This window comes from Centruroides vittatus, unplaced genomic scaffold, assembly GCF_030686945.1.
Source record: "Centruroides vittatus isolate TY-2023 unplaced genomic scaffold, ASM3068694v2 contig_474, whole genome shotgun sequence".
Lineage (NCBI taxonomy): Eukaryota > Metazoa > Arthropoda > Arachnida > Scorpiones > Buthidae > Centruroides > Centruroides vittatus.
This window is the reverse complement of record NW_027122266.1, coordinates 431466-450179: the sequence shown is the minus strand read 5'-3', so window position 1 is coordinate 450179 and position 18714 is coordinate 431466. Positions and strand designations below refer to the sequence as shown.

General features: G+C 26.9%; 1 protein-coding gene across 2 annotated transcripts in view; it reads left to right on the top strand.

Moving 5' to 3' along the window:
• slmb (beta-transducin repeat containing E3 ubiquitin protein ligase slmb) overlaps positions 1-18714 on the top strand; it is a 38895-nt gene that overhangs the window by 9095 nt on the left and 11086 nt on the right. Inside the window, exons 2-5 of one of the 2 annotated variants that reach the window (XM_067273360.1) lie at positions 10674-10893; positions 11276-11462; positions 15701-15794; positions 18529-18699. In XM_067273360.1, the coding sequence (XP_067129461.1) occupies positions 10674-10893; positions 11276-11462; positions 15701-15794; positions 18529-18699 (672 nt within the window). Of the gene's footprint in view, positions 1-10670; positions 10894-11275; positions 11463-15700; positions 15795-18528; positions 18700-18714 lie in introns of both variants that reach the window. The other variant, XM_067273359.1, reaches the window with a different exon arrangement.

Here is an 18714-nt window from a genome sequence, read left to right as displayed (position 1 = left end):
AATTCTGTAAGATAATGGGGTGCATACGTCTATATTCTGCAAACCTTCATACATTCCCATTTTTATTCATGCCACATCCTGTGATCTGCTTTAATACAAGATTGCAGCATTCAGATCACTAGTAAAGAGTTTTTATGCATTGTTTGAATATGTTTGATACCAACAAAGAGCTGAAGTACATTACAGATATAACTAGAAGACATGGTTTTAACAAAACTCTCGTGCCTGCTTTAGCTAAACATTATATAAAGGATGGGTCACACAATGTAAGTTTTACAAACAATAGAAATTGTTGATAAGACTTACATTGTGCACTACAAGAAACAAATGACAGATGAATTGTAGTCGATTTCCACCTTTCCACCCTAGCCTGATTGCTATGTACAAACAAATAGCATGTTATACTAAGTATTCAGTTGCTTCAAACATAACCCTGTGATCTTCAGACTCCTCACAAACACAAAAGATAATTACAATATTAACAGATCACTGGGAATCTACTCTATATGATAGTATGTTGGTAGATTTAACGATAGCCTTGTATATATAGGATCTATCAACAGGGCCTGGAAGCAACATAAATATGACATTTCAATGAACGAGACAACTATTGCTCTAGCACAGTATGCAATGAAACCTGAAGTGTCGATAATATGAGAAGAGGACAAATTAATTAAAAATATATTAAACTCAGATAAATGAGAACACTGTAGGCATAGGAAATTTATAAAAGCTTGCAACAGGGAAGATGTATAAACAGAAAGGATGCAGAAATGATTTCCAACACATGGAAAGTGTTTGTAGACAATCCTATACATGAAAATATGTTTTAGGAACATATGCAAGCAGTTATACATTTGACAATATTTTAAATTATTATATGTGAGCAATAATTTATAATTTTCTGTGATAGTTTATTGTCAGGTGTTAAATTTGTTAAGTGTTTGGACATTAATGATGTAAAGACATAATTAAAAAAAACAGACAGTTAGTTAATTTAAATGGAACTCGTTCCAGAATGTCTTTCAAAAGTGTTCCAAATTGAAAAGCTTGGCTAAAAACTCTTTGATAAAAAGCTTGATGCTAGACTCTGAAAGAAAATGAAAACGTTTGCTTCTCATTTATATCGGAAGTGTTGGAAACATTCAAGAAAGGTCAGTTTAATATCAATTTTTTAAAAAAGTTCCAGCTTTAAAATATAAGCTTTTATTTGACATATTACTTATAAATGATAGAAACAGTCCTACTTTTCTAGAAATGATAGAAACAGTCCATGGAATATACAAAATATTTGTGGCCTCCCTAAGATTTTAGGATTAATAGGATAAGATAATGCAACACATGGGTGATCTGGCAAGGTAAAGTGCCTTTTGGGAGAGGACTTTCTATTGAAAACTGGCCTCTATTTAGGTGTTAGACATGTGAAGAGAATCCAGAAAAATCCACATGGCTATCCTGCTAATGAAGTGTAAATCTACAACCAATTACCAGCATTCAATGGTTTTATCCACTCAGTCACTAGTGGACATGGCCCAACTACTTGCAACTTATACTGAATTTGGTCCATTAATCAAAAAGGCTCAATGGGTGCTCAAAATCAAAATTTGAGTACCATTGAATTTAGTAATAGCAATAAAAGAATGTTTTTATTCTTAAAAATGTTAAAATACAGTAGAGCATCGTTTATCCGAAAGCAGGTCAACCGAAAGCTTTCTAGTTGGACTGTGTCATGCTGAATCGAACGTTTTTGATACTAGATTAACTTCCAAAGTATAATTTTTTGTTTTTGTATTTTTCAATATATTTATTTTGTTTGTACAAAATAAAGAAATAATTTTTAACAATATAATAGCCTCAATTATTATTATAAAAATTTTCATTAAGCTTAGAATTGACAAAAATTCAACACGAAGCGACATGCAATGGAGAAAAATTTCAACATTGGATAGGATAATATATTTTTTCGTACATAATCGGTTATCCGAAAAACCAGTTATCCGAACAACCTCAGTCCCCAATTGATTTGGATAAACGATGCTCTACCGTATATAAAAATATTTTTAAACATTGAAAGAATATTGTATAACAATCATCATCAGATTTTATTTTATTTTCAAAATTTCAATTTTCAACTGGATAATAAAACAAATGTTACATTTTAAAGTCCAGCAAAATGCATTCACAATACAGACTGTTTTCAAATATGTTAAATGACATTTAGATTTTACAATTCAAATACTAGAAACTAAATATCCTAACTAACGTTTGAATTCAAATGTTCAAATCTTGAATCTCAAAGGACGTTACAAAAATTTGAAGTTATACCAAGTAGAATATAAACAGTCATGTTAAAGAAAATATTTCAACATTTTTCATTTTTGAACATTGTTTTGGAACATTTCTCTTACAAAATTTTAACATATGAATTTAAGAATAATTCTAAATATGCCTTGAAGCTTAATTAGTTGAAATATTATATGAATTGATAGATGTCTTAGTCTATGAATTTTGGAATCATTTTCTAATTCAATAATGTTTTAAAATAAAATTTTTCTGTATAAAGATTTTTGATTCTAGGCACATGGATAAGTATGTAATGAATAGCATATTATAAAATAGATATTGTATTATTTTATGATAAAATAATATTCTTGATGGAATTTTTAAAAACATTTTTTTTCATTTAGTTGTTATTTGAAAAATTCATTCACTTTTTACTTTCTTGGTTATTATATATAACAGAGGGAATGTATGGTGATTGGTCAAAAAATGACTCCCAAGATTTTTACATTTTTGGACTTAAGACGCTTTGAAATGTCAAGAAATGCAAAAAAAATATCTGGGTTTTTTTCTGTATGGATGAATGTTTGTTTGTTTGTGTGTGTGGGGGGGATGATTTTGTTCATCCTGTTTGAAGGTTAATAATTCCTGTGCTTTTTGTCAAAAAATTTCTGAAATTTTGCAGGGAGGTTTATGTATTAGGGGATTGAAGCTATTAGATTTTGGTGGTTAAAGGTTGAGGGGGTGAGGAGATAATGGGGATCGTGTGTATCTCCAGTAGGGTTGGACTTAATGATGATTTTACTCGTTATTAGCATTTATAAGTTTTTATAAAACTCGCCCCTACCCTCAAAATTAAGCTTTTTGCTATTTTATAATTGTTGGAAATATAAATTTTTTAATAAAATATGGTAACAGATGATGCCACAAAATTTTAAATGTTGGGAAAGTTGAGTAACTTGTTACTGGTTTAATATATGATTTAAATTATGATCAACACAAATCATGTATATTGTCTTTTTGTAAACAGTTTCATAGAACTTGGTTCCCTTCACTATGTTTTAGAACATGTACATTTACAACTTTTTTGTAATTTTACTTTTAATTTAAAAAAATCTGATATATGTATACAGTGAAACCTCCGTTAATGGACACTCCCAAATAGTGGACACCTTCTTAACTGACATTTTTACAATCCCCAGATCCTTTAAATGGTACATCTATTATATTTACCTCTAATTAGTGGATATTCTAAATAACTGATGTCATCTTCCATAACCAACTTACAAAAACACAATGTCACACTTAAAATATTTTGAAAGAAATAATTATGTATGAAATATTTTAAAATGAAAACAAAGAAATGGTTCAAATACTCTTTCAGATGACAAATTTTGATTGTAGGCATCAAATAAAGACCAGCTTAAAATAGGAATAGGGGAGGAGGACAGGTTATAAAAAGTTGAACAATATTCTTTATCTGTTAGAGAAGTTTAATCTGGTTAAGTTTTCAATCACCATTTATGATTATACATATTTATGTTAAGCTTATGATACCAAAAAACTATAAACTTTTCTGAAATTATTCATTCATTTGACAAGAACCATAGTATAATAGTAATGAAAAAGATACTTAAAATCATAAATAATGTCATAAATGCAAGAAAACTGAATATCATTCTACACTTTAAAGAAGTGTAGGATGATATTCACCAAATTGCCTTTGTAACAGACCTTTGAATTTTTACCAATTAACTGCATTTTTAATAAATCAGTTACTGAAAAAAGCAAAAATGTTTGAAAAGTTACACCTACTTGATAACTACAAAGCAGAAAAATTCCTGTATCGATTTTTGTTAGTTTCTTACATCATAAATGATGTTACATTCCAAATATATTCCCACCCATTGAAGTGGATAGCAAATTGCTTTCATAAGATAACATTTGAATGAGATTCAATTAAAGAGAGGATTTTTACAGCTGAAAAAAAAAATAATATATATATATATATATATATATAGTGTATACATATATATTTTAATTATATATGCTATGTATACTTTTTGGTATATTCACATTCTTAATGCTAATTTGATGTTTTCATAATCCATCATATTCTTTACTATATGATGACCAGGTTAAGATACAGTATAGTCGTCAGCACTTACCTCTGAACAGTGGACACCTCTAAATAATGGATAAACTTCTTGGTCTCAATGATATCTGCTATTCAGAGATTATACTGTATTTTATAAAAGCTGTACATTTAATATAATTAGTTTTATTCAGTTTACTTCTGTAACAGTGTTAGATTTTCTTTCATCATGAAATTATAATTTAATTATGTTTGGTTTATATTTATTTTAATAATATCAAAGATAATATAAACAAAATTTAATAGTACAGTACTTGAAATATTTTATGTTTAATTTAGCAAAAGAATTATACTTCAATACTTTACATAAATAATTTTAATAATATAATTTTGTAACAAATTTGTAAAATACTTAAGCTTATCTCAAATATTGAAAAAGTAAGTAAGAAAGCTTTTTAGCACACTCCACTATAGTGGTGAAGTGCTTATGTTAGGAATTTTGTGTTCCTGTCAGACGTTATATATTCAATACAGCAATTGACAGCAAATGTAGTTATTAGTTTTGCCAGGAGATCATTTGAAAATCAAATAAATACATGCAAAAGGATCAATTAATGACAAAGAACAATTTGAAAATCAATTTTCATTTTACAGAGTATAATATACAAAATTTTTGCATGCAATTGTTTACAAAGCAGATTCAATTGTACTTTGTCAGGCTTTCATTCAATCCATTCATTGTGCATGCACCAAAAGGAACTGAACATTTTCGTTTACGGTCACTGTAAGCTATAGTAAAAACTACCTAGTTCTTCTGGAATCTATAAACCATATCCCTTACAGTATATTCAGTGAAAAATTCTTCTGAAGAACTACTTGATTCCAAGAATTTATAAAATTTAAAGAAAATTAATATTTGATTTGCTTTTGTGGAGCGTGCTATTCACCAACCTTGTTTCTGTATACTATATATCAGCACTCAACCTTTTTTTCACTTGCATATCATCTGAGCCTTCTGTGAATATGCTTGTATAACTAAGGGATCCTTCTTGCATACCACTGGTGATATGTGTACCATTGAGAACTGCTGTTTTACATTATTATTGCAACTTTTGATGAATCTTATATTAATAGTGAGGTTGAGGCCGAAGTTTTAAACGCGAAAACGTGTACGTCAAATGTTCAGCGCCGCCTTCCTGTGAGCCTAGAAGTTTGACAATGGCCTTTGGAACGTTAGTGGAATCACACTTGACGTTTCAAACGCCATTGTCAAACTTCTAGGTTCACAGAAAGGCAGCGCTGAACTTCCGACGTACACGTTTTTGCGTTGAAAACTTTGGCCTCAACCTCGCTATTTTCTTTTGACATTTTCTGTAATGGCATATGAGAATCATAGAGATACATTTTTAACATACAAAGCTGTTAGCAGGTTATGAGATTGAAACATTAAGAATTTTTTCATTTGATTTATTAAAGACTTTAAAAGTGATCATAAGAAATTGAAAACTTACATAGTGTAGGATGTATAAAATATATAGCTATTGATGATGACCATTATTTTGCATTATGTGTGGTGTATTGTACTTTGAACGATTCAGTGTATTAATCAGTTTTTCCCATTAGACCTGGTGGAATGAATTAAATTCAAAGTCCAGATTAGTTTTTCCTATTAGAAATAATGGAAAGTGAATTATGATTCATTTTCAGACCTAAATAATATCAATTTCAATAAACTTAAAACAGCAAATACACAATTTCATGTAAAAATAACAGTTAAATGCTTTAATAATAAATTAAAACATGAAAACCATAAATAAAATATGTAAATATTGTACAATAAAATGAAAACTGTATTTATTGGTCTCACACTGTGGACTTCTGCATCTTAAGATATAGGTTTGATTTATAACAGTTGTGAAATTTAACATATTTTAGATAATGTGAGATTTTATTTTTTGTTTAGAAACTTACTTCAAACTCTACTTCACATCTTGTTTGAATAAACTCAAGTTGTATTGTCTTCAGATAAAAGCATATCAGGTATATTATGCTTTGAGTTTTGCAAAGGATATAATGCCATACAAATAGTAAAAAAAACTGTAATGTGTATGGGATGTCCCTAAACTTCAAACATGATGACTGTTGGTTTAAAAAGTTTTGTTCGGGAAATTTTGAACGAAATTATACAAAATGTATGGGAGCACCCAAAAGTTGTTGACAAAGAAGAATTGCAGGAAGAAATTGTTAAAAAATTGACAAATAACACACAATACCAGTATATATAATCAAAAATAAAGTGAAAAAAACACTGAAAACATATAAGCATTACACAAGAGTGAGAGATGACTTGGACACAAGATTAATGTTTATGCTTTTTTTCACTGCATCACAGTTTGAATTCAAGCATTCGAAGTTAGCCATTCAAAGTATGAGGTACCACTATTTATATAGAATAAGGTTGCTGCAGATATTTTTTTATTTATTGAGCTTTTGACATGAATATGGGTTATTGCTCAAAAGAGCAAATAACACGAAAGTTTAATTTTGTTATAAAGATGCTCCAAGCATCCATTTGAAATCTTTTATTCAAGCCTTTTAATGAAGATTATTAAATATATTTTTTTTAAATATTTTACAAAATATAATTTTCCTACATACAAAAGCTATTTCAATTTTTGCTCTAATTTACTAATAAATAATAAAATTGAAATTTGGGTTGAATAATTCGTTTTAGAATTTTAAATAAGTTTATTGAAACTTGAACTTTGTTTCATAATTATGTAAATAGTTAGAATAAAATATGATAGTTTTAACCTGAATGTACACTTTAAAAATTTTAATTGATGATAAAAATAATTTTGCAATTTCCACCAAAAAAGTGCAGTTTTATGTAATAATGTTTAAATATATAAATTTTTTGCACCATAAATACTTTAATTCTTAAAGATTTTGCATTAACCTTAGAGTAATTATGCTATAAACTTGCCTCAGTAGCTATGACCCATATCACTTGAATAAAAGTTGTTCAGCCAGTTTTAGTTACTCTAATCTTTAATGATTCTGAATCACAATTGACAGGAAGAGCAGAAGAACTTTTTTGTTTTAGTTAAAACAATAAAAAAAATTTTATGTATTAACATGTATTTTTCTTTGAAGATAAAAACTACATTTTTCTTTTATTTTCAACTTTTATTTAATATACAAAATATTTTATTAATTACACATTTCAATTCTGTACACGAATTATTTAATTTGAATTTTATAATAAATAAAAATTTTATTTTTAATTAGAGAGATCCTTATAACTGCTCAGATTTAAAAATTCTTTAGGTTTTATTAAATTTATTAAAATAAATTTAATATCTTGCAGGAAAAAATTGTTAAAAAAAATTGACAAGTAACACACAATACCAGTATATATACCAGTTTAATGCTTAATCTGTTTTTATATTTTTAGATGATAATTATAAATTATAATTTTAAATCAACATTTTTGTAAAACAACATGTGGTCTTTAATAGGACATTTTAGAAATTTCATTGAACAATTTCTCTACAAAAATAAGCAAATTATAAAATATTTAGCCAGTATGTAAAATTATAATTTTTTTTGTACTAATTATTTTCCAATATTTCTTCAGGCTAAGTGTTTTTTCTTAGCCTGGGAAAAATTTGTTTTATATGATGAAACTGGGTTAAAGTAGAATTATCTCAATGAGTTAAGACAATAATAAAAACAGGAAAATGTAATTATATCAAAAATTTGATTTTTAATGATGATTGATATTGAAACAAATTTTCATTCTATGTTGTCTTTCTGGATTTCTCAAATTTTAAGTTAATTTGTGCTTGTGTCTTTGAACCTACTATTAAACACATTTTTTTCATTTGAAGATGACTATTTGAGTTGCCAATTCCAATGTGAATAATATATTACAAATGTATAAACATTAATTTGGTCTAAATTTCAGGAACTACTGAATAGAACAGTATGGAACAACATATAAGCAAAACATTGTATTCTTTATGCAACAAAACCATTGATAAGCAAAACTTTAATCTAAATTACAATGAATCAGAAACAATAAGAATAAGCACTTAAACTTTGTTGTAAATTTTTTTGCACAGAATATGATTAATATAATTGTTCCTTGCATGCACATACACTCTGCACAGTGATTGCTCATGCTGATTATAACATTATTTGTCAGCTCTGTCAGGAGTGTAGTCCATTCTTGAACAAGAGCATCTTGAAGCTCCTGGAGTATTCTTGAAGAAGACTGATGGGATGCAACTTGTCTCTCTTAAGCATACTATCCATTCCATGTTCTATGGGATTTAGGTCTGGAGATTTTGCTGGCCATTCCATTGACTATTTCTATTAAGAAAGTCACTGATTACTGAAGCTCTATTTATGTAGGTGGTATCATCCATTAAAATGAAATTTCCACCCACATTTCTACAAAAAGTCTCACATGAGGTTCCAAAATCTTGTCTCTACACATTCTTTCAGTAATGGCATTCTTGCAAAAATATGAAGCTCAGTGTACCCATTAAGGCAGTGGTTTCCAGAGGTCTTTTGTACTTCTTTTTCAGAAAAAAATTGTTGTGCCCCTCAATTTTCATAATCTAATTTCACAAATACTGTTCTTATAATTTATTTAATGGCCTACAAAACAATATATCTCATTAAATAATGTATATTGTTTGCTTGGGCTTGACTCTTGTCGAGACGTTTTGGCAAGAGTGTGGATGGATTTTTAGCATTTGTACCCGAGTTGTTCAGGCGAGGTTTGTGAATTAGGCATAACTGTTTTCCTGATCCATTTTTTTGACATTAGTTTTACATTTTGTTTGTTTGTATTAAAAAATGATAATTTGGTAAAAGCTGCACACCTCCCTTGCAATAGCCTCATGCCCCACTAGGGCAGTGCATTAAGGCATTATGCCACTCTAGACCATGATACCGCTGTATGGTTACCTTGCTTACCTAAATGGTTACCTTCCATAATGTTCATAGGATTGTAATAGGTTTCCGTCTCCAGATTCTAATCTGACAAGAATCATTCTGTGAAATACATCTAGACCAGGGGTGACAAACTTTTTTGAGCCTGTGTGCCATATAATAAGAATACCGGACTTTAAAAGATGTTTATGTGTGCAAATAACAATATTTAAAGAAATTAAACAAATATAGTTTAATTAGAATAAATGTAAAAAAGCTGATTGAATGATAAATTGAAAGGACGATTGAAAAAGACAGATAATAAATCAAAATTGTATGATACATTTTGTGCCAGATGATTTCTTCTTACATGCCACAGGTTTACAACCCCCCCCGATCCAGACTCATCAATGAATAGAATATTGCTCCGTTTATTCAAAATTCAATGTTTTTGATACCCTCTTAAATATGCTCTTTTTGCTTGGTTCATTGGAACTCAGCACACTGGTCACTTGCCTGAAATCTTCTATAATCAGCTTATCTTGAAACTATATCATCAGTAGCTAGGCAGCTCTTCAGTGAGATGCCCATCAGACTTTTTTTTGGTTACAATGCACTGTTAATGGTCCTGTTGAGGGGTTGTAATTCTTGGAAGACCATTTCCTGGTTGACATTCAACATCTCCTGCTCTTTGAAATCCTATCAAAGCCTGGATTTGATGCTTTGTGCCAGACACAGCTGTCTGCAACTAGCTTACTTTTCGCCTTCAATAATTTTTCTTTTTATAATATTGACTACATGGCATCTTTGTAACATTATCATTGTCAATATTATACAGTAAAACAATAACACATTATCTTCTTATTAAACCTCAACAGAAACAATGCAATGTTACTGCTATATATTAGAAAGTCTACATTTTGCATGAACTTGCACATTTAAACAGAACATTTTCTGCTGATTATTTTGTTTAGTTTTTGTACTATCTATGGATTGGATGTTTATACTTATCAAATGCTTTTATTTAACTTGCTTCATATCAAGTCCTCAGATCTTGAAATTTAAATTTCATTCACTTCTAATTAAAGCAGAAGGCCTAAACTTTTTAAACATTCCTAAATTCGATGACAATGCATTTTAATGGTGTTTAAGACATGGTCCCACCTGACCATTTCCACCCCAATCTTGAAACATGATCAATAAAAGCATTTTTAAAAATACATTGAAATTATTTATTATTTGAATATGAATGTATATATAGGTTTATATATATAACACAGTATTAACTCCATTCTTTATGATTGATTTATTTATTTTTTTTTAAATAAAATTATTGTTTTCTTATATTTAGCAGGTTCCAATGACTGTATTATATGAAACTCCTAGAAAAGAATCATCAGCTCAGTTTACAAAAGAAAGAGATCTATGTGTAAAACTTTTTGAAAAATGGGGTGAACACGATCAAACTGCTTTTGTGGAATTGGTATTGTCTAAAATGTCCCATTATCAGCATAGTCATGTTAGTTCATTTCTTAGACCTATGTTACAAAGGGATTTCATCTCTCTACTTCCAAGTAAGCGTTTTTATATTTTATATCATATGTTAAATATTTTATAATTTTTGTAGAAAAAAAATTCCAACATGTTTACTAAATGTAAACACATTGTATTTAAGAAATAATTTTTTGAATATTATAATTGACACTATACTTTCATTATGTTGAAAGTTTATTAGATTTAAATATTAAATGTAGTGGAAAATTAGAAAAGTATATTTTATCTTGTAAAAACTTTATAAGAATACATTTCAGAATTTGTAATCATTTCTTCTTTAAAAAACTTATCAAATTTTTAATAAAGAAAGTTTGATCTGAAAATAGAAATATAATACTTTTTTGTAATTTCTTTCATTTTTATTAGGATTATTTCTAACAATAATTTATATTTTTTTTATAGAAAATGGCTTAGATCATGTTGCTGAAAATATATTGTCATATTTGGATGCAAAATCTCTTTGTGCAGCTGAATTAGTATGTAAAGAATGGTATAGAGTAATAATGGAAGGCATGTTATGGAAGAAATTAATTGAACGAAGAGTTATAACAGATAGTTTATGGAAAGGATTAGCAGAAAGAAGAGCATGGTAATTACAATTTTATATTTGGATTTTAAAATCATTCAGAACATTGTTCAGAAAAAAAAAATTATCATTCATCTTTAATTAAATTAAAATGCTGTGAAATGATTTTCATATATTCCATAAAATAAGTTTTATTTGAGTATTATAAGTATGTAAGTACAGTATTAAGGAGGAATATGTCAATATTTTGATGTTATATATAAAAATTTTTTAACAGGATGCAATAGTAAAAATAAAATAAAAAACGTTATATATATATTATATTATATGAGGGCTTATTAAAACAAATAGAGACTAGTTTTTCCTAACATGATGATCACTTCTAGGCATAGTGACAAATTTTTCAAAGTATTTTCCATAGAATTCAATGTACTTCTGCCATTGCAACTTTTTGAAGATTATTAATAAAGAAAATTTTTATGTAGTTTATATATTATCCTCAGTAAAATTATTGTGTATATCTTAACTTCATTTATTTCAGTAAAATAGAAATTTGTCATTATCTTTATTGATTAAATTACTTATATTATGAAATAGCCTTTTTGAGCTTGGTACATTTTTATATACCTGTAAAGAGTATTATGTTTTTATGCACTTGTAAAGATATATCTAGAATAACAAGATTTTAATATATTTTTTATAGATTAAAAATGATTGAAGCAAGTAATATTGATAATTCATTATTTTTTGCAATGATTCATTTTGTTTTGTTTCTTTAGTACAGAGATATAAGACAATTAAATATATTTATCTTTCAAAATTGTCACAGAGATATTGTCCAAAGATTATATTTTTAGAGATAATTATATAAACAACATTTAGCCAATTATTATACAGCTTGTGATATAAAATTTTTTTGTTGAAAACAGGAGAAAATGACACAACAAAGCTATTAATAGTTTTTTTTTAATATAAAATCAGCTGTATTTTTGCATTCTTATCTGCTTTTTATTTTAAAAGATTTCCAGCAGCATGTTTGACCAACTTCTGTATTGAAAAATTCCTGAATAAACAGATGTCCTTTGTATGACAGATTCCTAAGGGGAAAGAGTTTTTCAAATGTTTATTAATGTTCAAAGTTATTTCAATAAAACTTAGTGGAATAAACTTTATCTCTTAATAAAATGGAGAAAACACTGAGATCGGTGTTATATGTATGTTTTCTACATAAATGTACATATAATGCCGATCTCAGTGTTTTTTCCATTTTATTATACAGTATTTGGCGTGAAAATCATACCATTGATCACTTGATCTCTTAAGTTATTGAATTTATCTATGGAAAAATTCAGATATTTTTTTATATACAGTTGAACATTCTATCTCAAATCTCACAGAAACAAGAAAAACATTGAGATATAGAGGAAAGACATAGAGTTATAGTGGATACACAGTAAACAGTGATAGGTTTTATTGGAGGTACAGTATTTTATTAATACAATAGCAAATACAGTATGTACCAGTATTAGGTATAAATAAAACATTTTTGATATGATTTAACAGAAATAATTTGTCAATAGTCTCTGATGCTTAACTTTCTTCACCCGATAAGACAACCAAACTTTTAGCCAATCAGTGTTAATTACAACTATGTACTGTGTTGCATGAGAGGTTTCTAAAGTCAGTGGTATGTTATAGCTCCAGGGAGCCCCATGTATAGTGTTGACTTCAGACATTTTTCTTTGGGGAAATACTTTCTTATAAAAAGATTGGTTTGAGATTCCCTGTTTGTGGTGGCTTTTTTGTCAATATGATAACATGCCACTGTCTCAACTGCAATTTATGCTATCAAAATGTAGTCTGAGCTTTGAATTTGTAACATTGACACTTCAGTCCATAATTTGGAATATAGAGGTTTTAGGAGAAAATTATTTTAGATAAACATGAAAAATATATTGAATTTAGGCTGAAAATGAAGGAGGAAAAATAAATTTTGAGATAAAGATGTTTTTGAGATAAATGTGCTTCAGATACAGGTTCAACTGTATATATTAATGTGAATGACATAGTTACAAATATCTGTGGTATTGAGCAAGTGAAAGATATTCTATTATCTGAAATTTAACAATTATATAGTTATCAGGTTACCATATATATATTTTTATAATAATCTGGCTAATTGATTTATTAGTAATTAAAATTGAAATCTCACTATGTATAAATATTCTGTTCATTAATTAAATGAAAAATAAATATTAACATTTTGAAAAGAAATACTGTTGGTTTTGAATCTTATTTGAAGTTTTTCTAGATCTACATTAATTTTTAACATTATTTTTCATTGTTGATTGGGAATATTGTACATTTGAATTCAGTTATAATGAGCAAAATGCCATAACAATTAATTTATGCATATTCCCATAGATTTTCTCACCATTACAATGAACATATTCCAAGGATATACTGAGCAAATTTTCAGAAGCAATGCAAACACATCAATATTCTTAATTGTTCAAGTAGTAAGAAATATGATACTGAATTCTTGGAAGAGATAAAACTGAAAGGGTTATTTAGTTTTATGATTTGCATGGATTACAGGCCTATTTATCACTTTTCTTTCTTTTTGGAGACCATCTCCCTCTTACTTGACTAACTTCCAGTTCTACTCTGCCAATTTATCTAATCATCACTATGATTGTCAAATTACTACATACTCTAGAAATGAACCCTTCTGTGAGAAAGATTTCTATAAAGAAAAGAAAATTTCTCCAAGAGTATGAAAAAGTAGAAATTATTCATGAGCCAGAACGTGATGCTAAAAAAAGTATGTAGAAAGTTTTCTTTGTCATCTTTGACAGTATAAACATTATGGAAAAATAAAGCAATCATCAATTTTAAGATTTGTAGATAAAAAGAATAACTTGAAATTGGGTATATTATTAATTAGTATTATTTTTAATTATGAAAAAGTAAATTGTTTAATATTAATCATATTGTAGTTTATACTGTATTTTTATTAATAGTTGTATAATGCATTCACACATTTTTTAAAAATTAAATTATTTAGAATAAAAAATTAAAAGATAGATTTTACTAATTATCAGTGGTTTAGCTACAGATTTTGCCATCCTCCGGGCGCCCTATGTGCTTGCTTCTGAAACAGTTGCCCATTCTCCCCCTAGTTATGTCACCTCTCTTAATGGATACAACACACAATGGTTACAATGAGAAAATCTTGCCAGTCTTCTGATGCAAATTTGACTGTGTTTATATTTTCTCTAAATGAATACTGAAAATTCATCATAATGAAACTGCAAATGTTTAAGTGGCTACTAAGTGTTTAAATGAAAAAGAGTAATTGTTATGATTATACGTATCTTGCTTATATATCTTATAGATTTAAAAAAAATTAGCATGAATTGTATAATATGGGTGGTAATTTACTAGTCCAGAAAACCAAATTGTAAATTTAAATTATAATCTAAGCCATTTTTTCCTAATCGTTTTGGCAGTTCAGTAATTTAAAATTTAATTTAATTCTCTTTACTGACAAAACAAAATCAGGTTTTTAGTTATATAACTTTAGAGTGATGCCAACAGAAGGTAAATAGTCACTAATAATAATAATTATAAAATTATTTACTGTTTTTATGGCTCCGTAACAAAACAGAATTAAATAGTAGATTAATTTCTATTATTAATATTCTAAAAATATACAATTCAGTAAATTAGTCAAATGAGCTACATATTTGTTTATTCATTACTCTATAATTTATTCTTAATGATATATTTATGAAATTTTTCTGTCTGTGTAGATCACTAAGATAGGCATTGTGAATTATAAGATTTACTATATTTAACGGCAAATTGATATATAAAAAAAAAAAATGGTCAAATGTTGTATACCGTTCTCAATAAATAGATTTAAGGCATTTGAAAAAATATGCCAGGATCTCAATTTGTCTGATATATATTTTGAGTAATAATATGATTGATTAATTTGTTTGAATGAATGATTTTATTGAAAACAATTATTAAATTTTAATCATTTTTATCATCTTATAACTTCTTAAACAAAAATGGAAATTTTTCTTTTAAAATGCTTGTATTTTCAGTTGGAAAAAAGAATATGCTAAGTATTTAAATTTAAGAAACCAGAATGTTAAAACTAAAGAATCCATTTTTATAATTTAGTTATAAAATTCAATTAGAAATTTATTGTTTATGTTTATATGAAATTCTTGATATAATAGCTTAAGAGCATAATCTCTAATCTTTATAAATGTTTTTTAAAATTTTAGGATTAGATATCTTTTCAAGCCACCTCCTGGAGAACAACATCCTGACCACACTTTTTACAGAAGACTTTATCCTAGAATTATTCAAGATATTGAGGTAATTTTAATTTATATTTTTTTTAAAGTTTGAATTATAAAATTTAACAATAATTAATAAATTCCTTTAATATTTATTATATGGCATAGTTTCATTTCAACTTTCATGGCACTAAAATAAATGTATTACTTAGTTATTGATTTTATTTGCTGTAATGATAACCTTTTACTGTTTTATGTAATTGATATAACAACATTCTTCAATAACTAAAAATAAGAAAATTTAATATTCAATAAACATAACATAACTGAAAGCATATTAACAATGATTAAAGCTTCAGTCTGTGTATACATATTAACAACTCATATATAAAAAGCAAAAATTTAATAGTAGTAATGGAAATGTGATGTAAATATTTTATGACTAAAGCTTGTTGCATTAGAATTTATAGACTCTTTCTTGTGTTTTTGTGTCTTATTTTAATGTAAATTTTAAATAATAGAAATAATAGATATTTATAAAGTCTATGTTCTGACTATAATAGACTTTCTTTTTTTAAAGAGCAGTATTGGTTGCGGTCATAGACCTCTTTCTTCTCAGAGAGCCCTAAGAGGTCAAAATATAATAGGCATTATTAAATTTTTTTTATTATAATTAAATTTTTACAACAGCTGGATGTCCAAGACAATTAAGATATCCTATCACTCGAACCTGAAATTGAATTAAGAGTTTTTTTTTCTTTTGGGCCTGCTGCCCTCCATTGTGCATATGATTGCCTTCTTAGTGTCCTCAGAGTAGAATGAGGAAAAAAATTAAAGTTTTACATTAACTCCTTTTAAAAAATTTTATTAGGAGCTGATATATAGATATAGAGATGCCTAAATGTTCTTTCATTCTCAGATGCTTACAGTTTGATTTTATAATATTTCCAATAAAATGTTAAGATAGAAATTTCATTAGACAAATAGTACTGTTCCAATTTATAATTCATGAACATAAATGGAAGAAAAAATTTTATTGCTTGATAAGTTTTGGCATAAATACATCTAAAATGATAACTTTTTTAAACAGATTATAAAAAGTATGTTATGAAATTGTCAGATTTTTTCAGTGTATAAGAATATCATTTGCATGCAATTGTTTTTCTTTATTTTATTTTATTTGTCATTTTAGTGCAGAAATATAAGTAAAAAACTGATCATTGAATTATTCAGTTATACTAAAAGTTTTATAAAATAAATAAATAAATAAAATAAACTTTACAAAAGGTTAGAACTTTTAAATACAGTAGCTCCTCATTATATCATGGATTTGGATATATCACACTTTATTTGGATCCTCAATTTTTAAAAGCACTTGAGTCAATAAATTTTAAATAGCCAATTATTAATGAATTTCTGTTTGCAACAAAATATAGTATTTTATTCTTACCATTGTGCTTGAAACTACCAATGTGGGTGAAACAATAAAGATTAAATAAGCAAAAAGGTGGACAGATTGATTATCATTTATGTTTCCTTTTGATATTTAAAGTTGTTTGTTTATTGGTTTTAAGTACCATCTCCACATTTACAAGTTTCTGTGAATTTGCAGTTTTACACCTTTATATGAATTGACACAATACCACCAATTCACATAAAAGTATGAGATTTCGAATTCACAGTAATGTGTAAGGAAAAGATATCTGTATTTCAGAACAGAAAGTTCTAAAATTTTTATACTGTAGTGATTTTATTTTGCTTTTTAGAGAATTTTTACTCTTTAATTTTATAAGTTTTGATGTTCTATTATATGATCAATATTTTTCTTAAATTTTTGATTACTGTATTTTTAAGTTTTATTGAAAAATATAAATTACATGAATTTCTAGTTAAGCAATTTATATTATGAAATATAATACTGTATAATAAAATCACAACTGATATTTTGTTTTTATATCAACAGTATTTGTCTTTAAATGTCATTGTTAAAGAAACAATAATGCTAAATGGGTGTTCATAGTATTGATGATTATGTAAATGTCAATTAATATGATATAACCATGAATAAAATTCGTTATTGAAAAACTAAGCTTATTTTATCTCAGAAACATTTGCTGATGAAAGAATAGAAGATAGTCTGTATATACATATTACTAAACAGATTATACATAGCATGTATAATTTGTTTAGTAAAAGCTCAGAATGTTTAGAACTAGGTTATATCACTTTATTTCATCATCTCTTGTCAAGCACAATATAACGGGCTACGGTATTTTAAAATCTTAAAAATATAATTTCAATTAAATATGTATATTTTAATTTTGAAATTGAGAGAAATAATTGTGTAATTTAAAAAATATCAGATGAAGTACAAAATAAATATCTGGATATTATTTATGACAGCTAATTAAAAATTTGCTGTATATAGAAATAAAGCTTATATGTCCTTCAAAACTTTATAAATGTTATTGTGTAAAACTAAATATTGAAAGAATAATGATAAAGTAATCTGTTCTGTATTTTGAAAAGCTGCATCTTATCAGAGTTTATATTGTCATATTGCTCTTGGATAGAATATGTTTCAACTTTTTTGATAAAAGACCACAATTGGTCCATTTCTAGAAATATTGTGTATTGGAAGAAAAATTAAATACTTTTCAATGAAAAGGTTAGTGTATAATTTTAATTTAAAATAAGGAATCAAGTAAAATATAAAGATTTAAAATTAAATTAAATAAAAAAAATTATTATAATGAAATTAAGAAAAAAATTGTAATAAATTAATCAATCAATCAAATATTCACTTGTTACAGAGTATTGAGAATAATTGGCGATGTGGACGTCACGTGTTGCAACGGATAAATTGCCACAGTGAAAATAGCAAAGGAGTTTATTGCTTACAGTATGATGACCAAAAAATTGTTAGTGGCCTTAGAGACAATACAATTAAAATTTGGGATAGAAATAGTCTTCAGTGTGTTAAAGTAAGTTTTTAAAAA